Source organism: Excalfactoria chinensis, chromosome 17 (genome assembly GCF_039878825.1).
Source record: "Excalfactoria chinensis isolate bCotChi1 chromosome 17, bCotChi1.hap2, whole genome shotgun sequence".
NCBI classification, from domain to species: domain Eukaryota; kingdom Metazoa; phylum Chordata; class Aves; order Galliformes; family Phasianidae; genus Excalfactoria; species Excalfactoria chinensis.
Window position 1 is genome coordinate 4,505,637 of NC_092841.1, and position 23,734 is coordinate 4,529,370.

At 48.8% G+C, this 23,734-nt stretch overlaps 1 protein-coding gene across 19 annotated transcripts in view; it reads left to right on the forward strand.

Annotated features, from left to right (window-relative positions):
* The window catches only part of CACNA1G (calcium voltage-gated channel subunit alpha1 G), a 106,919-nt gene that overhangs the window by 64,487 nt on the left and 18,698 nt on the right, over positions 1-23,734 (forward strand). For 10 of the 19 annotated variants that reach the window (XM_072351693.1, XM_072351694.1, XM_072351696.1 and 7 more), the window contains 11 exons: positions 574-642; positions 1,499-1,683; positions 6,773-6,899; positions 9,989-10,114; positions 10,725-10,814; positions 11,280-11,493; positions 13,964-14,014; positions 19,411-19,562; positions 20,949-21,058; positions 21,883-22,016; positions 23,428-23,498. In XM_072351693.1, coding sequence (XP_072207794.1) covers positions 574-642; positions 1,499-1,683; positions 6,773-6,899; positions 9,989-10,114; positions 10,725-10,814; positions 11,280-11,493; positions 13,964-14,014; positions 19,411-19,562; positions 20,949-21,058; positions 21,883-22,016; positions 23,428-23,498 — 1,329 coding nt within the window. The remainder of the gene's footprint in view (positions 1-573; positions 643-1,498; positions 1,684-6,772; positions 6,900-9,988; positions 10,115-10,724; positions 10,815-11,279; positions 11,494-13,963; positions 14,015-19,410; positions 19,563-20,948; positions 21,059-21,882; positions 22,017-23,427; positions 23,499-23,734) is intronic. The other 9 variants (XM_072351695.1, XM_072351700.1, XM_072351704.1 and 6 more) reach the window with 3 other exon arrangements.

A 23,734-nucleotide genomic window follows, 5' to 3' on the forward strand; every position in this document is an offset into this window, starting at 1 on the left:
AGCTGCTATTGCGGCACAGTGGCAGTGAGGACTGCACGGTCTGGTGGATAGTGCAGGGACTGGGAGATGAGATGGGGCTGTTGGGCTCCATGCCCAGCTCCAGCCCGTGGCTCTGGGCAGGAGAACAACCCCATGGGGCAGCTCTCAGCTGGCGGCAGCCTCCAGAGCTCCACTGGCTTCAGTGGAGCTGGGACAGGTCCTGGCAGCCATGCTACAGCCTCCCCTGGGCTCTGCTGGCCTTGCAGCACAGCCACACTGATACTGACCTCATGTACTGGGAATTGGGAGCGTGGTGATATTTGCACTGTGCGGTGACATCTGCAGTGAGGGGCAGAGAGAGATTTGCCAAGTGGGTTTCGAGGGCAGCTGATGTCCCTGTGTCTGCTGGAGAGGCAGGAGGCCGCTTGGGGGGCAGGTGGTGGTTTTGGGGTCCAGTGGGCTCTGAAGGCAGAGGGGCCGGTGCTGCTGCTCCCTTTCACATTGCTGACATGGCTGCAGGCAGCACAGAACTACTGCCAGCATTTGTCTGTAAGCACTGTGTAAAGCCTTGTCTCTCCTTTTTCTCTTCTATAGGAACGGATCTTCCTAACGCTCTCTAACTACATTTTCACAGTGATCTTCCTGACTGAGATGACAGTTAAGGTAAATGAAGCCAGAGGAGAGGAGTGCCTGTGTGGTATTAGTGATGTTTTGTTGTGGTGGATGTGCAAAACCTGGAGGTCTACCAGTGATGAGGGAGGTGAATGTTTTCATCTTCTGGACCATATTTGAATGCCCACCACACGCCTTATGTGCATTTTACATCGAAACAATCTCACTGAAGTTGCTCTTGATTTACACCATTATGGGATGCTTCAATTCAGCAATCCTCCCGCTATTCAGCTAAGCTCTCAAGCACATGCTTAGGGTCAGCCATGCATGTAAGTCCCATTGTCTCCAACAGCCCATTGTCCTCACAACCTAAGCAGTTCTGTGCCTTCTTGAGCGGGCAGAGACTGGAGCACATTGAAACACTGTGCTGGGTTTGAGGCGGGAGGCTCAGAAAACCACTGCTGTAAATCTCTCTTGTGTAATTCATAATGATCTCGCTGAACAATTGCTCTCTGGAAAGCTTCTCGAGTTTCCATGTTTGCAAAGCTTGTAGGTGATTGCTTGGATCAGCTGCTCTGCACCTTTACTCCAGGAATCTATAGGAATAAAACACCATCCAACTTTATATGCCAGAGCTGAAGATGTGCTGCATAGAAGTGTTGCTAACGTTTTAGCTGCATTAAAAATATATCAGCTGTAAGGGACAATGCGAGGTATATCTGCAGAGTTATTCTACAGTCCTTGAAATACAACACTTTGCTGATTTGTCTCATTAGGTTCCTATACTGGGAAGCAAATGGACTTGCAGACTTGTATCTGTAAATAATGCATTCTCAGCAGGTTGCGAGTTGGGAAAAACGCATTGGATGCAAAAGTCATCATTTGTTGCAACTTGTTGTCTGGACAGGTGGTAGCACTGGGATTGTGTTTTGGGGAGAAGGCCTACCTGAAGAGCAGCTGGAACGTGCTGGATGGGGTGCTGGTCCTCATCTCCGTCATCGACATCCTCGTCTCAATGGTGTCGGACAGCGGCACGAAAATCCTGGGGATGCTGAGAGTGCTGAGGCTGCTGAGGACACTGCGGCCCTTGAGGTGAGCAGAGGGTGAAGGAGACCTTACGGAGCATGGGGGCTGTGCAGCAGTTGTGCAAGGGAAGGGACGGTGTTCTGCTGAGCCCTCAGCAGCTCTGAGCTCTTGCAGTGCTTTGGGAGCAGCCCCACGTGCGGCGGTGAGCTGATCGATGCTTCTTCTGCTCATTAAAACACACATCCCCTGCTATTTGTGTTCTCATTTGCTCTGTGCAAAGTGCAGCTTAACAGCTTCTTCTCCCCCCTTTCCTTCAGGCAGTCGATGGCTTTTGTAACACAGGAGGAAATTAGTAGCAGGTGGCAGATCATTTGTAAGGAAACAGAGACTGAACTGCTGCTTAACCTAGAGTGCAAGGAACCCTTTCCTTGCAAAGGAAAACATCCAAACGATGGTGAAAGCAGCCCCATCCCTGGCAGCAGCCCCTGACCAGAACCACCCCTTCCTGCAGCCATGGCTCCTGTCCTGTACCCCAATCGCAAAGGTTTCACTCTGTGCTCAATGCAGTCCCTCTTTAATGCCGTTGTTGCTGTTCTGTTTATGCAGCAGCTTATTAACCTTCCTGCTCAAAGCACCTTTGTGTGCTTGTCGTATCTTCCTTCATAAAAGGTTCGCTTTGAGTCAAGATTTTCACTTTTATGACAACAAAAAGGACTCTGCTTCTGACAGAAGGTGTTGTTTTACTGCTCTGGTGTGACTAATAAGCCTAAATAACAATGGCCATGCCCGTGCTCAGGTGTCTTTCAAATATTCTCAACAGCTGTGGAAGGGAATCTGTTGAAGTGGGCGATGTGCGTGTTGTGGCTGGTGAGTTCTAGGACATGAGCTGCTTTAATTGCTTTTGTCTGGACAGAGCTCGCTGCGCTGCGGTTCATCTCTGGCCATAGGCTGACTTCCTATCTGACTCAGATTCAGACCTTATTTTTTCCTGTGTGTCCCCCAGCATCTCCACGTCAGCTCTTGTTTCTGGGGGGAGTTTCTGCCCTATTTCTAAACTGTAGGATCTGCTCCGCTTTTCTGATCTGGCTGATTTTTGACCCAGAATACAGAACAACCTGGATACCTCTGAGTAAAAGCAGGACAGCTTCTCATCTCTGTCTGCAGCCACTCACATCCATGAGCAGTCTGCAGTCGTGGGGAACAGTCCATTGAGCAGCTGCGGGGTGGAAGAAGAGCTGCCATCTGGAGCATGTGTAGGGTTAGACCCTTCCTCTGCTATTCCATTCCTGCTGGCATTTGATATGTTTTCTCAAGAGAGCGTCTGAGTGTTTTCAGCCAACATACGGCTTCATACTACAAAGGAAATGTAAAAAGACAGCAACAAGCCCTTTCTCTAAATATGTTCGCAATCAGTTCTATTCCCCTGTAATTAGATTTGTAGGAAATGAAAAAGCAGCCATCAAACTAGGGGCTTTTCAGTAAGTCGTAAATCTCAGCATGTGAAAACCCATCTGCCTCAGCACCGCACATCTGGGCTGCCCCACGTGGCTCTGCCCACTCCTCCTGCACTGTCACTGCCCCGTGGGGCTCCGGGACCTCCCTGTCACTGCCCCATATCTGCAGTTGGACTGACATGGGATGGCAGATGGCACTTTGTGCTCCGTGGCTCTGCTCCTTGTGTTGAGATGGAGACCCCTCTGGAGACCGAGCTGTGGCTTTTCCTTTCCTGGAAAGCAACTGCTCACCCTCAACACCAGCAAAGGGACACGGGTGCCCTCTGTGCTCTCTTCCCGTGTGCAGAAAGGAGGGCACCATCAGAGAGGAGGCACACTGAGCTCAAAGGCAGGGACAGCCCTCGTCAGCTTGGCTCTGGCTTTTCTGTTTGCTAATTGGAAGGAGTTCTTGCAAAAAGACCTGCCTTGTTCTGTCTCATTCTCTCCTGTAAAAACAGCCCTGCTGCTTTATGCAACACTCAAAGCCACACATGCTTTTGCCATTGGCACGGGCATAATGCCATGCATGCCAGTCACAGGCTTTTGATTGTGTGATTGATTATCAGCATCCAGACTGAATCTGTGAGGATTCCAGCCCAGTTTTATGACCAAAATTCCAAAAATATATTCACAAAGGAGTGACATTCAAAGATGTTTCCATGACCCTCTGATGTTTCAGCCAGTAGAGAGATTGCTTATACAATAACATTCCTTCCTAATGCGTTCAACCTGCTCTTGTTGGGATCAAGTGTTGTAGTTTAAGATATAAGAGAAATCAAGACTGAAACTGTATTCAGAATTAATCTATTTGGACTTCAGTGCTGTTTTACTGCCTACAGAGCCTGGGCTTTGGCTTTCAAAGCAGATGGGTAAATTATTCACTCTTCATACCGCTGCGGTATCAAATAGCCATTTCATAGACTCTATCGTATCATCTATCACCTCTGCTATTTTACTTTTCTTTTTAATCTGTGGAGGAAGGTCTCCATTAATGTTGATCTGCTATTTCATCTAAGTGCTCCTACTCCATCTGAGTGCTCTATTCAGGCTAGCGGGCTTAAAGGCAGCAAATGCAATCCAGCTGGGTGAGGAGGGCAGTGGTTTCGGAGTGTGTCACACCAGGGGTTTAAGAGCACTGTGAGTGCTGAGGCAGCACATGCAGGAGGAACGTGAAGGATTTGCATTTCTTCACGCTGAACGAAAAATGGTCTAACTTCAGCTTCCCCGTTTTTCATATGCTTAATGCAGACTGAAATTGTCCCGATTGCCATGTTGGTGACCGGCATGACTGGAGGGCTCCAAATCAGCTGCATCCTTCAGCAATAAATTGCAGGAGTGGTGGGTCAGATAATACAGATTTGCAAGCCTGATATCAGCAGGATCTCAGGCAATATTGATGAGGTGCAGGGATGCTGCGTGTTGACATATTGGAGCTGACACTAATAATCTGGCAATGCTGAGAATTTCACTGGCACTTCTTTGAGAGTTATCAGACTCTCCAGAGAGCCGGCAGGAGTCTGCATGGACTCGCCTTGACGTTGGATCAGGCCGTCATTTTGAGGCAGCTCCAAGATCTGAAGGTTTTCATTAGTAAGAACTGTTATTTTTCAAAATCTTTTCAAAGCGTTCTCTCCCTGTAGGGCTGGAAACAGCACTGGCACAGAGCTGGGATGGTGGCAGCTCCTACCCTCATGCATTCTCGTTTGAGGAATTCCCCTGTTGATCAGAGCTCCGAGAGCAGCCAAACGCTGCATCTTCTCAGCCCTTTATTCTCAGCACACACGACTTTGCTGAGCCAGATGAGCAACCTCCTCTTCTCCATCTCTGCTGGATACCGAACAGCATAGCACAGGAGAAATCTATTAGTTCTAGAATAGGTTTTCTTAATAACTGTTGGAGAAAATTATCACCTTTAGACTCTGGAGACTAAATTTTGCTCCTCTTCCCCCCAAATTTAAGGATGTTCCTGTAGTTAGACCAAAGGCCTTTAAGTTTGAAGACCTGACATCCATTCCTGCATAGCTATGGGCAAAAGACCTCAGCCAAGATCCCAGTGTACCCAGTGTTTATTGCAGTCACTGGAAGCGAGATGCCTGCAGACCTCTAGGAACACAACGTGTGAGGGATGGCAAAGATCTTCAGAACATCTGGGGATCCAGAAGAGAGATTCAGCCTTGAGCTGCTGCACAGGAGGCACAGCATCCCTTGGGGTATCTCAGCCTGTGGCCACCCTGCTCCCTGAGCTACCCAACCCCTCCTCAGCTCCTGGAATATCTCAGATCTGAGGTGCTGGATTTAAGGAGCCATAAGAGCTACTTGAGAGAGACACCCAGCATGAATAATGGGAGCATCTGCCTCTTGTGTGTCGCTGGGAAGGGAACAGATGAAAATGCCACCATCTCTTTAAAAACGATAATTGACGATGCACCCTTGACATGTCATGTAAATATTGAACCAGAAAAAGAAAAAAGGGAAATAATTTTTAGATTTTCGGGATACAGTTTAATGCCAACAGTCTCTGAAGGAGCCGTTCCCTGCCCTCTGTCTGCTCAGGCTGTAAGGCAGGATGGGGCTCAGCCGTGATCCCCCCCACCCCACTGCCGGGTCGGGCACATCAGGCAACAGGATGTATCCATGGGGACCTCTGCTGGGAGCACCAGGGACCAGAAAGGGGGAGAGAGGAGAAGGAGTTGGATTCTGTCCAGGAGACAGAGCTCCAAGCTGTGCTCCAGGAGGTGCAGCTGCGTTTGGGGCCAAACGGCAGAGGTGGTGAGAAGACTCGGTAGCAAAAGAGAGAAGCAGGCATCAAGAAACAGGAGGGAAGGTTCTGTGGCCCCCGTCAGCGCCAAGCACTGGGAGCAGCCCCTGGCTCCCTCCTTCCCTCTCCTGCTGCAGGAGCTATTTCTGCTTTGGGAAAGCACAGCTCAGAATCACAGAATCATCAGATCTCCTGAGTTGGAAGCTTCTGTGGCAGAGTACAGAGGCAGCAAAATGCTGAGCTCCGGCTGGCAGAGGGAAAGAGACACACAGCCCCATCAGCTGCCTTTGTCAGTGCCCCAGCTCTGCACCTTTGTGTCCATGAGACCAAATACCTCATTCATCTTCCCAGAGTGAAAAGACGTGCTTAAACCAATGCACATAAGCCTTGTTCTTCCATCAGAGTATGGTCTTTGAGAGTGTAGTACAGTTTCTCCTCTTTTATATAGATATTCTACCATGCTTCTCTTGTGATGTGCTCATTATTCTTCCCCACCTTCCCACGTAGCCTAGAATGTTATGCAGTACCTGCAGAGTGCAGCTGCAGAATGGTTGGGTGCCTGTGATCCCTCTGGGGAGGTTCCCCTGGATGCCAGCAATGGCTCCATATGGTGGGTGCAAAGCTGACCCCTGGGGCACCGAGGGGCTCTCTGCAGGCACACACAGGTGCTGGTTGATCACCAGCTCCACAAGCAGCTGTATGAGCAGCTGCCAACGTTTCTCCAGCCTGAAGCAGGGAAATGAGGAGCTCTGTCTGAAACTACCCAGAAAAGTACTCTGGGAGGATTCTGCAGTCCTGGATGTGCTGCAGACATACAGGTGTGTGCTTGTGCATGAAGCAGAGCAGGAGGCTGCATCCCAGGGCAGGAGTGGTCAATTGGTTTTGTGCTTCTTTGCCCCCACAGAGTCATTAGTCGAGCCCAAGGACTGAAGCTGGTGGTGGAGACACTCATGTCATCCCTGAAACCCATTGGGAACATCGTGGTCATCTGTTGTGCCTTTTTCATAATCTTTGGGATCCTGGGAGTTCAGGTGAGTCCCTGCATGCCTCAGCACCAAGACAATAAGTATACAAGCCCTGGCTGGATTCACGGCTGGCTGGCTGTACCACTGGGCACCCTTCTGAAACCAAACCTTCCTGGGGAGCACTTCCTTCCACCAAGGAAAAAGCAGCTTTCCCATTAACAATCACCCATTAAAAACTCACTAACGAATACAGCCTAACAACAGTGAGCAGCCTTGTGCATTGCTAGCAGTAGCTGAAGTAGCAGTGATCAGAGCCATGGAGAAGCATCACGGTTGTCTCTTTGTGGCTCCATCAAGGTCCTGTGCCCCTGCTCAAGAAATGTGTGCTGGTTTTGAATCAGTAATTGTGCCATAGGTAAAGGCCCAGAATGACTCAGACCCAAGGGCTTCAGCAGCTCTTGGTCCCACCTCAGCAGGACAGTGTGGCCTTTCTAGTGCTCTCGAAACATTTATTTCTGAAGCTCCAGTCGTGGCTGCGTGTCATTTGATGCGCTGAACTTTCTGGAAGCTTTCCTATTGCATGCAGTGGTACGAAAGCCAACATGACGACCCCCTCAGAGGCACAGAATGGGCTTTCTTCATCACTTCCCCACCACAAGGACTTCTGCTCTGCCTGCAGCAGGACATAAATCAAACTATTTCTCCACTTTCTTTCTTCCCCTGACCACATCGCAGTAGAGTGAGGCCTGAAGCATGGCACGTACTGCCAGAAAACCTCAGCTCAGGGAGACTTAAATCCCATTCCTGTTCAGTCTGTGAGATAACACGGGGACAACTCCTCTCCACCTTCTTCTAGGCTTAAAGTAACAGGGAAATAGAAGCTTTCAAGGCTGAAATCTCTGGTGTGTAAATTCCAGAGGGACCTTGACCTGGAGATTCATTCAGATTCCGACAGTTTGTATAACTGAAAGCTTGCAGAAATAGAGATTTCCAAGCCTGATTCCTGCTGGCACTGCTGGCAATATCCTCAGTCCTGGCAGTGCAGGAACCCAGAGGAAAAAGTGGCAGAGCTTCCAATTTCATTGGTTTCTCGTTACCTGAAAAGAAGAGATTGTTTCATATCAATATTCTGACGTAGCACTTATTTCTCTCTGAAGTTTACCTGCCCTGTCGCATCCAGCTTTGGGAAGCAGCTCTGTTTTGCTTTGTTTCAGGAAAGTGTCTTATATAATGTTTAATACTAATATGCTGTATAAATAATAAATATGGCATTGAAAATCAACAGAGGAGAGAACTGTGCCATCCATAACCAGGGGCAGCTGGACTGGCTCTGTCACAGCCCACCACCTCCACCCCTCATACTGAAGTGGTTCATAAACCTAAGCATGTCCTGTAAAGCAGCAAAAAACTCCAGCAAGGGAAAATTTATGCCAACCAACAAAACCTGCAGCGCGCCCTTTGAATTTCCTCCCTGCTAATTGTGGTTGCTTCCTTCTGTTCAGTTGTCGTGACTATTGATGTGCTTCGGGGGTAGATGTGAGCAAGGCTGATCTTGTATTCGGGAAGCAAAGTTCTGGGTTAATGTTGATGTGTAATTAGGTGTAAGATGAGGGCCAGAACTATGTCTATAAAAAGATGATCCCTTCGAGTTACAGTTGGTTTTCCCATGTGAAGGAGATCAAAGTACACTTGATAGAACTCTATGCGATGACAGTTCAGACTTGGGAGCTTCTAACAGAGTCTTCTCTTTACCAGACTGCTTCTGTCGTGGTGCTCATCCACGTGTGGATGGTGATTAATCAGACACAAGCAACAGACTGCCAAACCCTCGGCCTTTCCCTCCTGGCAGTGCTGGAAGCTGTAGCTCCGACTGACGCACAGCCAGCAATCAGCATTCTTACAAATCAGGCTTTGCCTTTCCAAACCCAGTTAGGAGCTGTGTTTCTGCTCCCACCTGATGGGCATTGCAGTCCGGCTCCAGGAGAAATTGTATTTATACACAATATATTAGAACAGTTGTTTACCTTCCTGCTTAATTAAAACTTTCTGATCTGTTCAAGCTATATCTCCCTTGTCTGCCTTACACATGATAGTGTTTCTCCATGGGAAGATCAGGGAATGCTCTTCTTACATCCAGGAGTTTTATGGTTGCGTTGGATGCTGATTAACTTTGCATGCCCAGAGAACATCCTTCTGCTGCTGCGGACTCCTGAAGGAAACCCACGGGGTAATGTGTGGGCTTATCTTGTTCGCTATTATTTCTACTGATATTCGTCTACAACAGCAGATCAAAACCCATCAGCATCACTTCTCTGTATACCCAGGTGGTGTTTTAAGGAGCAGGTTGCCAGCTCTCCCTGAAACAGCAGCTTCTGTCAGCAAATAAACCTGGCTGTCTGGCAGACTGTGAGCCCCTCTGTTCCATCGGCATCAATCATGTCTGAAGCAGTCCTCATCCCCTGCCACTGCCTGGAGTTAAGTGCAGGGAGGCTGCTGTTCCTCAGGTGTTTGTAGATCTGGAGTTTGCTTCCCAGGAGCTGCTTCTCTCCTGGTTTACTCTGAAGGAAGAAAGGTCGTGGTTGGGTACCCAGCACCAGCCTGACGCCTTGCAAAAGGAATATTTTCAGAGCCCAGCAGCGGCTGGAGAACAGCATTCAGATCCCAGACAGAGCGTGGCCAGCCTGGAGTGCAGCAGAGCCCAGCTGCAGCACTCTGGCTTCCCTGCAGCGTGTCCCCTTCTGACCGCCGGCATCAGAGCTGATGGCTGTGCCTCGAAGTGCCACCTGTGCTCAGCTGGCACGGCCCCATCACAGTGCAGGCTCCAAGGACAGCATTGTTAGCTGGGTCACAGAGCCAGCCTGCTTGCCCAGCAATGAGCCCAGCAATGAGAGGCTGCAGGCAGCTCTCAGGGCACTGAACTGGAGCACCGAATGCACCGTGTGGGTGCCCAGAACGGTGTGAAATGATGCGTTTGCTCATTAGGCACAGATCAGGCAGGCTGCTCAGTCAGTAACCCACATGAACGCAACTATTTCCCTCAGCTCATCTGGTCTGCACGGGCTGTGCAGAATTCCCTGTGAGAAATATCCATCCTCTGCTGAGAAATCCTGTGGTCTGAGCCATTACCTTTCCTCTCCTCTTTGTGTGTTTTGCAGCTTTTCAAAGGCAAGTTTTTTATCTGCCAGGGGGAGGACACCAGAAACATCACAAATAAATCGGATTGTGCAGAAGCAAGCTACAAATGGGTCCGGCACAAGTATAATTTTGATAATCTCGGCCAGGTATTAATAGCACGGTAATCTGCTTCTTTGCTCCTTTACCTCCTTGACTTAAAACCTGTGCATTATTATCCCATGGGATTTTCTTACAGGGCACCGCCAGTCACAGTAAATATTCAGTTCACATACACAGCGTTCTGTCTCTGTAAATCCCAAAGGTGGTGTTTCTAAGCAGCCACACACTTCTTTTCAGAAGAGAACAAGCACATGTGGCTTTGTGGAGTACTTAATTGCTTCACTGCTACATAACAAACCAAATAGATCTTGCAGAAGAGCTTGTCTAATAGAGCCGGACACTTCCAACCATCTCTGCAACACTGCCTTATTTTAGCTGCACGGCAAGGACTAATTAGCAGGGAGCAGTAGAGACCTGGAGGGTGGAAATGAAGCTGCTTTGTGTTCAGCTTTGTGGTTTCTGAATTAGCACTCGTTGCTGAACCATGTTCTGACACTGATGGGTTTTTGCTGCCAGGAGAAACCTTGGGCATCAAAGTGCCCCATTATCAGCCAGGTGATGATGATCTCCAGACAGGAAAGGGCAAAGAGGAGTTAAGTGTTACAAGTGAAAAATCTCTGCTGCAACTCCGTGCAAATCTTCTCTGTGTTCTTCTAGGCCCTGATGTCTCTCTTTGTTCTGGCCTCCAAGGACGGCTGGGTGGATATCATGTACGATGGCCTGGATGCAGTGGGAGTTGACCAGCAGGTACGAGATGCAAGAAGGAGCCAGAACAAAAAGGTGGTGGGGTTGGGAGGGAGAACAGCAAGGAGCTCTGGGCTGGAAGCCAGCCTTTTCCCTACAGATTTGCCACACTGTTGGTGTAGCAGGGCTGCAGCAGGAGAACCCTGCTTGCTGAAGAGTGAAGGCTGGAATCCTAGAGCAATTTGGGCACTTCAGGAGCAAAGAATTGCTCAGCGTGGGTCTGGGTTTTCAGTGAGGGCAATGATGGCTGCAGGGGATGCTGCTGGCAGATCAGATGTGGTTCTGAGCACACTTTGTGACTTGGGACTGTTCTGCTGAACCAGCTCAGAAGGCTGTGGTTGTCACAGGGAGCAGAGCGCACTTCCCTGCCGCAGAGCATCACCCCCCATCCAGACTGTGGATGTAGCAGCTGTAACCGTTTGCTCCTTTTTTTTTTGAGGTTTCACTGACATTTGCCTTCCTTTGCAGCCAGTCATGAACTACAACCCGTGGATGCTCCTCTACTTCATCTCCTTCCTGCTCATCGTGGCCTTCTTCGTGCTCAACATGTTCGTGGGGGTCGTGGTGGAAAACTTCCATAAGTGTCGGCAGCACCAGGAGGAGGAGGAAGCCAAGAGGAGGGAGGAGAAGAGGCTTCGCCGGCTGGAGAAAAAGAGAAGGAGTAAGGAGAAACAGATGGCTGGTCGGTAGTCTTTCCACATCTTTCTGAGTCCTGCTTGACCTTCCACACAATCCCCTCTCCCTCCCCTCCCTGCCTCGCGTCTGGTGATCATTCTTCTCCTAAAAGCATGTCCAGCTATGAAATTTGCATGAAGGAAGTAGTGTGTGTTTTAGGCTGAGCAAGGAGACGTGGAAGCCTTTTTAATCACTGCGTGATTTGCAACGACCTTCCCATTGGAGGTGATTTAAATCTAAAAAATAATGATAACCAGAGCTGGAGCTTCTTGGATGGCAGAGCTCAGTGTTACACAAATAGTGACAACTGCAAAGATCAGCAGTGCCGGATGGTACCGTCAATCTTCCAAGTCACAAGCACTGTTGCTGATAGCTGGATTCACTATTTGGTTTATTACAGCCTTGTAATGCCACAGTGATGCCACCTGTCCCATTTATCAAGCAGGATTATTTATTGGCACAGTAGCACCACTGCTATTCAAGAGTGTAATAAAATAATGGAGACATCTCCTTCTAGTAATGCTTAAAAACCCCTCAGAGAAACATATCAATGCATTTGCTTGAGAAATACAGATTAGAAAACAAAAGCTGTGGAGGAGAGTAACCGAGGAGGCAAAATGGCAGTGATGCAAACTGAACCGAGCCCCCAGCTCTTGCAGACCTTCTAGAGGAGGCTTTGAAAGGGAAAGGTGCTCAGCCTCCACTCTGTCAGTGGTCTTCTATCTTTGTCTTTGGGTGCTGTTTCTTTAATTCTGGTTGAAAAATTAAGGAACAAGTCAGCCAGAGGCCAAAGTCAGAGGTACCCTTCTCACATGGTCTCCTCTGCCCAAAGGTTCTCCGTCGCCCTTCGTGTCCATGGCCTCACTCCTCCCCCCAATCTGTCTTTGCTTCTCTCCACGTCCCCTCTCACATCTCAATCCCATTACCTTCCCAGGTTTTGTAACTGATAGCATTATCACAGCAGCCTCTGAGCAATGAAGTTTGCTTTATGCCCAGAGCCTGTCTCCCTTGATGCTCAGTGGGAAGATGGAGGCTTCCCTTGGGAGTGATGGAGAACAGCACTGTATGGGAATTGCTGAGTAACAGCCTGAACCAATGACTGAGCACCTGGAGGAGGGACACAGGCAGCGCTGGGAGCACAGCTGAAAGCAATTCACCTGTGTGGCCAGAAGGTTCTGCCCATCCCTGAGCCTCATTTAAGGGCTGGTTGCTACACAGGAAGGATCTCTACCTGGAGATCCCTCCTTTTGGAGCATTTGGTGAGCCCTGGTGGTTGGGATGGGTAAGCAAATTTTTCTTTCTTTAAGTAGATTGTGACCATCAGCCTTTTTTGGGTTGTTTTTTTTTTTAGAGCCAGTTATCTGCCATCACCTTTCCCTGCAAGCACTTCAGACTGCTCTCAGCTGAGTGCGGTACAGGTGGAAGGAGCTGGTGCTGCCTGGGAGCATCTTTTGTTCAGCACCATTTCCCAAATGCAGTTTCAGGCTGGTGGTGTAGAAAATGCTTTTGAAAGATCTCTATTTAAAGTCACAGTTCTGGAAGGCAGACGTAGAAGGAAAGTAGATGTTTAGTTACTACTGATGACCTTATTTGTAATGCTAGAGGAACTAGATGAAGAGAAGGCACAAGTCTGGGCAGTTTCCCAGCGGGAAGGAATTACAAACCATCCTTGGAGATACAGTTATTCATTCAGTCCTATGAAGCCTCTAATTAAAGAGGCAATAAGCAGCTGCTTTATTGAGGATCAAATATTGCTGAAAATTCAATTGCCATAAAAACCTTTGAAGAGCAAAGTCTGAAGCCCGACGAATCCCTTCAGAACACTTTTCCCCATTTGTGTTCAGCAAAACATTGTCTTTAACTGACCATGTCCAGCTTTGCCTTTGGAGCTCTCAGATGCTGCTGCTTCATCCTGCATGGTGGGAGCTCGCAGGCGATGCCAAGTTAAGTACTGTACCAACAGCTGCATGGGGACTCCTGGCAGGGCATCCTGAGCGTCTCCCAGAGCCCACACCCACCCACAGATGTCTGTTTTTTCCCTCAGCCAGATGTAGCCCATCTAACGGTTGTTTTTCTTCATAGACTTTTCAAATGCAGTTCCCCAGTCTGACATCTGCAAAGCAGAGAAGTGTGTGGGACCCCGGTTTGGTGAGGTGTAGGCAATGCAGTGGCTGCTGCCAGGTGCTGGCCCAGCAGGATGTGTGCCCTACCTCAGGTACCCACTCTGTCCTTCAGGACTGCCTCCTCCTCATCACCAAGCCAGGGCGTTCTCTTAGGCTTCCACCGTGGGCAAAGCACCGGAGCCCTTTGCTTTTCCCGATGAGCCCCAATCCCTGAGCTGCCCTCTCTGCAATGCAAGGAGAGGATCTGCCAGGAGATACTGAATGGAGGCAATGCAGAGCCACAGAACCTCTGACGGGGAAGGGAGATCTCGCTGCGTGTCCTGCCGGATGATTAACGCCGTTTCGTTCTTTTAGATCTAATGCTGGATGATGTGTTAATGGAGAGCACAGCCAGCGTGGTGCCAGGTACTGGGCAGCTGTTGTGTTGTGTCCCCGTGAGTGGCAGTGCTGTGTAACTAACTCTGGCCGCGCTGCTCGGAGGCATCCCACTAAACCCTGTGTGTGGTGCAAGGCTCAGGCGCTTCCCTCGTGGCACACACGTCTCATTCTGACTGCAGGTCTGCTGACCTGGCTCAGGACTCGCACTTCCCAATCCTTAATTTATCCAACGGTCATCTTATGTTTTGCAGTCATCTTTTTTTATTATTATTATTATTTTTCTGGCTTTCATTGGAGCACTGTCAGACTTCTCATGGCCTTTCTTTGTGTTTTTTTTTTTTGTTCTTGTTTTGTTTTATTTCAGAGAATAATGACTGGACTATGAAAGGGACCTTTGGTTTGTTTACTCTGGCTTTCCAACCGCAGGCTGAGGAGTCTGAGCGATTTGCAGGAGTCTCTGGAAGGCAGGCAGGGCCACGTAGGGAGGGTATTTCATTCTTCCTCCACCCTTGCTCTACGCAGGGAGGCACAAAACTCAGCAGGATAAGATCCAGGATCTGCCCCACAGCAACCTCCAGCAGGGCTGGGATCAGATGACCTTTAAGGTCCCTTCTAACCCAAACATTGCATGATGATGCTACGATGTGGGGATTATTTGGAGTTCTACCAAACCTGACTGAGAGCTGCTCCATCCATGGGGCATCTTCTGGGTTAAAAGGAGTAAAGATGCTGCCTTGTGCCCTCTGCAGGACTCAGGCCATGCCCTGCCTACCCGACCTGCCGTGCACTGCCGTCAATCTGCCTCCTTTTATTCTTGGAAGAAGCTTTGATCAGCCAAGTGTTTTGTTTAATTTGTTACTCATGAATATTAGTCTGAATAATTAAAGAGGCACCAGCATAGAAACAAATATAGCTCTAATTTTCAACAAAAATAATATGCTGGGAAAACTGCGCTCTTAAAACCTTTGACAAATCTTCCACCGCAGAGCTCCATCCACCTGTCACACATTGCACAGAGCACAAGTAACAGCTGCAAGGTGAGGGCTGTCAGCTTTGGGCACAGAGGACCTTTGTATTTCTGGGTCTGTGGTGGAAGTTACCACAACATGCTTGAATCGATCCCTTCCCGCTGCCATTCCCAGTGTCTTTATTTCTTTGTCTTCACTCTCACCCTCCTTGCAGGCCCTATCCTTCCTGCAGCACTGGCTATTGGACATCACTCGGTGCTGGGGTCCCACTGTGTGGGGCTGTGTTTGTTGTTTGCTTGGTTGTGATGCCTCTTCTGCTCGTGCACAGTTGCATTGAGCCTGGTTTATGTTCTTTTCTTTTTAAGGCCCTCAACTCATTCCAGTCCCCTCCATTATCCCGCATAGACTCAGGCTGTGCTTTGTGTTGCTCCATTTCTTTCCATTGGGTGATGATTCTTTCCATTGGGTCTCATCTTGGAGAATGTGGGGCTGCCCAGCTGCCCCCCACGGGGTGATGGGGGTGAGGGGTGGTCATCCCATGGCTCAGGGGATGCCTGCAGGTGTGAGCCTCAGAGCACGCTCATCTCTGTGGTTCCTAAGGGACTGCCTTCCTGGTGGTGTGAAGCTGAGGTGGAGTGCTGTGTGCTGCAGTGCTGTGTGCTGCTGCCCGGTGCTCACTGAGACAGCACAGTTTTGTAGTTTTCCTTCTATTTTTATTTATTATTTATTTTTTTTTCACCAATCTGCATTCTGTCACAACTGGAAACTTCACAGTGGAAATAATTTATTTTCCATTTCATTTTTATTTATTTATTTATTTTCAGTATAAATCCATTCGGTACAATAAAAGCCAAGTAAAATGCTCTGTTTTAAATAGAAAAAAAAGCAAAAAGTTCCTTCAGTGCAAACTACTTTTTTAACCTAATAATATTCCTGATACAGTTTGTAAATCCAGCTGCGTCACGGGCTCATTGCTCACGGCTTGCTGCTGTCCTCCAGATATACCCAGACCTGCAAAGGAGTTAATTCCTTTATTAGAGAAGAAGGGAAAAGCCGGAGGAGATTGTAATGGAATTGTCCCACTCTCGTGAATTCCAATTTCCTGCGCCCACGCAGCTCCGGCTGCAAAGGCACTTCAGGGAAAGCAGCAATTTCTCTCTTGACAGGGCAATATTGGGAGGCAGCCCTGTGCCAGCGGTGACACCAGCTGTCCTGCAGCCACCGAGGGATTGCAGTTATGGGGCTGTCATATCTGCCCGGTGCCTCAGGACTGTCCCCTGAGCCCTTCTGCATACTGCCTCCTGCGGTGGGGTGATGCAGGGCTGGGGGTGCAGAGGGTTTCTCAGTAGCGGTGCCTTAAAGCAGTGGGCTCACGGGGGAGGAGCTGAGGGCAGAGCATGGTGAGATGCTCAGGTGTGCCAGGAAGGCTGCAGCATTCTGCTCCCAGCTGTTGGCAGGCATTGCCTGTGCTTCCTATCCCATGGGGTGCTGCAGGGAGGAGCAGGGAAAGCCTGTTTGGGAAGTAACCCGAGCAGAGGGCTCATAACAACGGTAAGATGAAGGCTGGTGCTGCTGTGCCAGGTAGTAACCCAACTGCTGCAGCACTACAGAGCCTATCTCCAGGGTGAGGAGAAGCAGGTGGGCTCTTGGGGCTGCCATTTCCCTCTCCCAAATCACCTTCCTGCCTGGGCTAGGAGGAAACTGCTCAGGGCCCACAGCCTGAGCTGGTTGTATCCAGAGGAGCTGCATCTCCATCTGAGACAGCTCCCTCGCCCCCGCTCCTGGCCTGTAGCCACGGTGAAGCAGCTTGATTTACATCCTGTTTACCAGCCTGATGTTTCGTAGTGGGCTTTTGCTGTATTTTCCCCATATTCTCACATTCTCATTCTGCCAATTCTTCTTTCTTTTGTTCATTTGCTCTCCTCGTTTCTTTAACGCCACGTGTGCCGGGAAGCCAGTTAACCTTTCAGTGATAACCGAGACTAACCCAGAGCTCTTGTTGTTCTTGACACAGTGTATTGTAACAGTACAGTAATGTGGTGTTGTGTTAGTTGTGAAGTTCACCACCTGGAGTTTAACAGATGTCTGTATTTCCCAAGATGTTGGTATTGTTTAGAACTTTATTGCAATAATGCCAAAGAACACTGTGCAATAGGGGGCAGGGGCTTTGCACCTGGATAATTACGCACCAGTAACAGCCAATGGATGTGCAGAAACTCAATGCTCCTATAGAAGCAGTACTTGTGTGATAGCAGGAGCTCCCTGCCTCCCTAGGCACAGTGCTGTGTGCCCGGGCAGCATGCTGTGGGTGTGTGGTTGGTTCATCGCCAGGTGATTTCGGTACTGCACTGATTTGCATGGCCAGCATGTGGAGCACGGTGTGATGAGCGCTGCTCTGATTTATAAACAGGGTTGACAAATCCCCTCCTCGCAAAGTTAATGGTGAAGGACAAGGTGTCTACCAGCAGCAGTTTTCTAAGGTGATGTTTGGCTATGGAAACCCTGAGGATGTGCTGGGAAAGGCATGGAAGAGCATTGGTGCTGCGGGGACGGGGGAGGGTAGATGAGCAATTAGCAAACCTGCTTATAAGGTCACACAGCAGCTCATCCAGGTGCAGATCCCTGCACAGGAGGCGTTTTACAGCCTCTCTCTAAATCCTCTCTCTGTTCTAACGGTGTCGGTGCTATTCTGTAGGATTTGGAATTACCTGTCAATCAAAGCTGAAAAAACATGAATTCCGGTGTGATTATTCATAAGTAAATCCACTGCAAGAAAAGGCAGAAACACTGACATTTTTCTTTTTGAATGTGAATTATACATAAATGTAGAGAAGTGATCCAATTACGACGGTGTTTCTTACTGAGATGATAAGTTGGTTCATAAAAATAGGTCCTGTTCCTGACTTAATTGTGTTCAAACATTTTAGTTAATTTGCTACTCATAATTTAGCATAATGTGATCGAGATATCTTGACTTTATGGAGATTTATGCAGATTCCAAGATATCTGACATGGGCTTATGAGTGAGTCAGCAGCTGCAGGTCTGCTTCTTTATAAGCACTCAATAGATTCAGCGTGGAAATTTGTCGTGCAGACCTTTCCATCAATATCGTGCCTTGGCACTCTAGCACGGATCACCTAAAGCACGTTACAGATCAGAAAGTGAATGTTAACACCACCTTTAATGCGATCGCACTGAGGCCAGACTGTAGTTGTTCCAAACCCCTACAGAATAAAACCTCTCACTGGTTTGTCTCTCTGGTGCCTGGGCTGCGGGGGAAACGCCTGTCTGTATGGAAAAACCAAAGCAACTCTGATTCTTGGGATCCTGTTGTGAAGCAGGGAGCGCACAAAGCCATTCAGCCTATGGTTTTGATTGCAGCGCTGCTGACTATTGACAAAGCCAATTCTATTTCCAGGCAAAACTTAATCTTCTAAATTCAGTCTTCCCCGAGGGCAGCTGAAGCCCAGCCTTCACGGCTCCATTCTGCCCAACTTTCTGCTTGGAGTAATGCATCAAGCTGTACATCTGCAGAAAATATCAAGCCGTGTAATTCTTACAGCTCAACAATTTTCATAACCAGTCGATCATCTAATTAGTAGAGTAATGTTACACTCTGACATATCCAAGACAGTCCTTTCCACTTCAATCTGCATTATAATGCCTCCTTGAAAATGGTACTGAATTATATACTCAGCCTTGGCATTTCCTCATTAGAGATTAGGTGAGTAAATGAGTTTGTCTGTGGGAGCACTTGGGGTCTAAAGAGCACGTGTCATTCAGAGGCTGCCTGACCTGGGAATGAGTTGTACAGCAAAATCTGTGCTGTGGTGATCTTGCCTAAACGGAGGGTTGTTATTTTCTAGTCGTTAAGTCTGACTGATCAGTTTCCCGTGGTATTTTTATGGGCCTCTCTTCATGGCTCTGACAGCCCAAGTGTTGAGTTTTGTTCTCTCTGCACTTTGCTGCAAAGAATATAATAGGACCGAATTACTTCTCTTTCGAAGCCCACTGCTAACTGAATGCCCTTTATTTCTAAGCCATTGGTACTAAAATCTGTCCCCAACATCTGATTGCTAATTGGGCTTTTGGGTGCTTTGGGGACTTTCTAAGCTCAGCAGCAACAAAAATTGTCGGCTTAATTTAAACTTAATTGAATTTTCCCAGTGGTGAAAACACTCCTCAGCAGAATGATCCCAGCTCACCTCATCCCTGATGCCGTAAGGCTGAGTATAGCGCATGTCCCTCTCGAGGTGTTTAATGGATGTAAGATGATGGGAGCCCTGCTGTGTATTAAAGGTGGTAATGTGGCAGCAGAGAGGGAGGGAGGGGAAGACGACAGCATGTTGCTGTAATCAGCCTAGAATTTGTCAGTGTGGGAGGTGAGGTGTGTTGGCTGCAGCGAGGCTCAGAGAAGTGACTTGAGGTGCCTTTCCACTCTCCTCCTGCTGCAGAGGCGCAGTGCAAGCCCTACTATTCGGATTACTCCCGTTTCCGCTTCCTGATCCACCAGATGTGCACCAGCCATTACCTGGATTTGTTCATCACGGGCGTCATTGGCCTCAATGTGATCACCATGGCTATGGAGCACTACCAGCAGCCAAAGGTCAGTGCGCTGCCGCGGCGCGGTGTGGCTGATGGGCGCAGTTAAGGACGCTTCTGCTGTTTGACCTGGGGGCCTTTTCAGCATGGCCAACCCCTCCCTTGGCACTGCCAAAGGTATCCTTTCTACCCCTGCCTTCCAGGTACCAAAGCTCCATCTGTACCTGGATCTGTTGCACCTCTCCCCTCTGGTGAAGTGCAAGGTGACTGCTCTGGCAGTCAGGGTGGGAGCGCATTTGTGTTGTTAGCTGCAAAGGATCATTATTAAAACCTTCTGTTTGACTGAGTGTTTTCACACACACACAGAAGAGGAAAAGGGGGAAGCCAGTTGCATTTGCGACATCTTTCTGCTTGCAAAGTTTTTCCCAAAGTCCCATAGGGCTTAATTTTCACAGGTACCGGGTTTTGTGCTGGTCCTTAAAATACATTTTAATGTATTTGCGTGCTCAGTTCCTGGGTTTGGGTCATATTCTGGAAATAAAAACGGCCTGTCCTGAGCTGTCAAGCCTCTTGTGCGTAAGAATGAGATGGAAATAGGTGCTTTTGCCATATAACTTGTACTTATTTTTATTAGCTACTTTCAGAATGAATAAATACAGCGCACAATAGAAGGAAATATTCTCTAAAACTACACAGGGTTTGAATATTTAATGTAAAAAAAAAAAAAAAAGGCATTAAAGAAAGGGGAAAAATATCCTCCAGCCTATCGTAAAGGAGCCAAAAAGTGGAAAGGCACAAGCCCAGTTTATTTCTTCTGTTTGGGTCACCTTCAAACACTCGGGCAGCTCCTGTGTGATTCAGTTGTTTGGTGATGAGGAATGCTTTTGGCTGCAGAGCCCGCACTGGAATCGCGTGAGGGCGTTGCATCTCGCCGCCGCCGTTCTGCAGCTATGATTTCTCTTGTATTACAACAATGCTGGGCAGGCTTTTGTTTTCAATTTTCTTTAAGGAAAATAACATTTTGTCTCTAAGCCTCTGGTATGCAGCATCTGCGTAATGACCCTGAGGTTGGTGTGCTGTGGGATGACAGCACAGAGGGCTGAACCATGGCCATAGGATCGCTCTGGTCTGCTCGCAGGTGTGAGGGTCCTGCAGATACTTTAGAGGCTGAGTGTGCCATACAGAGCTTTGTACCCAACTCGGTGCTTTCTTGGTGTGTTGGTGTTCGTGGGAAGGGTGAATGTGGCACCAGGAGACACGGTTTAGTGATGTGGCAGGGATGGGTTGGCAGCTGGAACAAGTGATCTTAGTGGGACGTCTGTCATCCTGCTGAGGCCACGGTGGAGCCTTTTGTCCTGTTAGGGACTGAGCAGCTCCACTGGAGCACAGTGAGGGCAGGACTGTTGGTGCACAGCTGGCACCCAACTTCTGTGCTCTGTCCACACCACAGGTCCTTGATGAAGCCCTGAAGATTTGCAATTACATCTTCACTGTTATCTTTGTCCTGGAGTCTGTTTCCAAGCTCATTGCTTTCGGGTTCCGTCGCTTCTTCCAAGACAGGTAACGCAGGCTGCAGCTTGGTTGCCTGGGGGCTGCAGGACACAGCTGCCCAAGGGTGGGGTTTTAGAGCCAAGCGACCCTCCTGTGTTAGCAGCATAACACGAGGGAATGCTTCTTGGTGTGGTGGATTGGAACTGGGCTGGGGTGAGGGCTGGAGAGAGGAGTGTGTGTGAGGAGGAGTGTGACATGCACCCATGTGGTGGGCAGACAGAGAGCAAGGCAGTGCTGAGCAGCAGATCTCCTCCTGATGCCAACTGTGTGTCTGCAGAGCCAGGGGGGCTAGGTGAATGAGAACAGGTTGTCCTGAGAGGTAAAAGCTGTTCCTGAGCAGGAACCAAGTAGGAACAGGAACTTTTTTTATGCAGATGCTGAGCAGCTACAAAATGGCATCTTTCTCTTAATTTCCCCTCTTGTAGCTCCTCAAGGCTTTTTTTATGCTTGTAGCAGGTCTTGCTGTAAGGACTGGTTGCAGGGTTCAGCTCCTTCTGAGCAAGCCCACAGTGAGCCCCTGTGTGCTGGGTCTGCCAGGGGCTGTCAGCTGCTCCAGCATCACCCCTCAGCTCTGCAGCCTTTGGGTGCAGAACTGCTTTGTTTCTAATTCTCTTGAGCCAAGAGCATCGTTGGCTGTTGGCTGATTTTATAACAAGCTGTGTTAGTTATAATGATTTCATAACGTAACTGCTTTTGTATAATACCCTCAGAAAAATGCTGCAGATTCATTTGAGTGCGTGAACCATTGAAATGCCTGGAATTTGTGTGAAACAAGCTGCCTCCTCTTGCCAGCTTCTTAGTAGATGTTAAACTTCATTTTGTGTTTTCTCCAGATGGAACCAATTAGATCTGGCAATTGTGCTGCTGTCTATCATGGGTATCACTTTGGAAGAGATCGAGGTGAATGCTTCGCTACCAATTAACCCCACTATTATCCGAATCATGAGGGTTCTCAGGATTGCTCGAGGTGAGACAAACTGAGCAGAATCTGCTTGTGTTGAGGTGCAGGGTCCCCTCCAGGAGAGAGTTAAGTGTTGGGAAACAGTGCTGGGGCACATCCTCATCACAATGCGCATAGCTCTGGCACCGGCAGTCTGTAAACAAATAAAAGAACAATGGAGGAAAATACTTGTGAGGAGCCAAAGAGCTGAGCCAATTGACCATGTGTTTCTATCTTAAGAGAACTTGAAGGCTGGGAGCTTAGAACTAAAAGACAAATAGCTGTGGTTGTAACTCCCAGAGATGTACCTGGGAAATGATGCCAGTCAAATCAAAGTCATCTCTAACGGGGATTGCAGAACATGAGCCTGAGTGCATTGGCTTTAAATAGCAAGCATCTAATAAATTTAATTTCCCTTGAGCCTTTACATCTCTCCACACTGTGACAAAACATGCCTTGTCACCGTGCATCTGTCTGTCCCTCCGCACTGCACCGACACATACTGGGCTGGGAAGGCAGCTCCTTCAGGGCCAGAGCTTTCCCAGCAGGACCTCGTGGGTCCAAATGACTGAGATGCAAAATGTGAGTGCTCAGGCTCTTAATAAAGCACTTCCAGGCTCTCCTGAAGGGCAGTGTTGTGCTCTGAGGCATAATTGCTGTGATTGCAGCCCTCTTCTAAGCAAAGAGGGAACTGGGGAAGAAATGAGATGCTGCTGTGTCTCAAGGGCTGGGGGGAAAAGTGTTTTTCCTGTGCTTTGGATCCCTTTCAGAATTAAAAATACATACGCTTTCCAACTGGGTATGCAGCCTCCTGGAAGAGATGTGTAAATCAGTTCCTTGGTGAATCACGTTTGCAAGTGGGCAGCCTATGGAAGTGGGAAAGTGGCCCCAGAGCTGGGAAACAGCTGCTCACAGCACAGGGAAAGGGAGGGGGGGGGGGGGGAGAGCAGCAGTGGTGAAGTGGGGGAATGATACTCTGTCATCTCATTTGTTGAATTCAGCCCCCACTGGGAACAAACCTGGTGTGCGCAGTGCTGTGAGAGGCACCAAAGGACACCACTCCTCCTGGTCGGTGGCTTTAAAGCAGAGTTGGAAGGGAAGTTGCTTTTTGCTCTTAACCTCATCATTTGGCTCTCTTGCCCCAGCCAGCATTATGGCCCTGTGCTGCCGCTGGGTGCTGGAGTGCCATCCCAATGGGAGGGGAGAGGAAGGTGGGCAGAACAGTGGTGCTTTCCCAGCTCTCGGTGGGTGATGCTGCAGGGCACAGGGTTTCAGCAGTTTCCAAGCAACCAGGAGCGGTGTCAAAGGGCAGGAGCGGAGAACACTTGCCATCATTTCATATTTCTCCTCCTACAACCCATTGCTCCTAAGAGAGGGATGGGGTTTGCTGCTCCGTACCAATGCTGCTGTTACCAAATCATGACCGTGTTTTCCGCAGTGCTGAAGCTGCTGAAGATGGCTGTGGGGATGAGAGCTCTGCTGGACACTGTGATGCAAGCGCTGCCCCAGGTAACCCCCTGCCTCAGCACTGAGCCTCCTCCGGCCCACGGCTGTGTTTGTTGCGGAGGAATGCTAATCATTTTATCTCTGCTGTCATTAGATAATCACATTTCCCTTCCGAAGCACAGTCTGAGATACAGTCCTCACATTGAGGTCATTTTCCCCCTGAAGCAATTTAAGTTTTGGATTAAAGAATACAGCAAGAAACAGGTCTGGAATAAAAAAATCAATGAATGTTCTTTTTT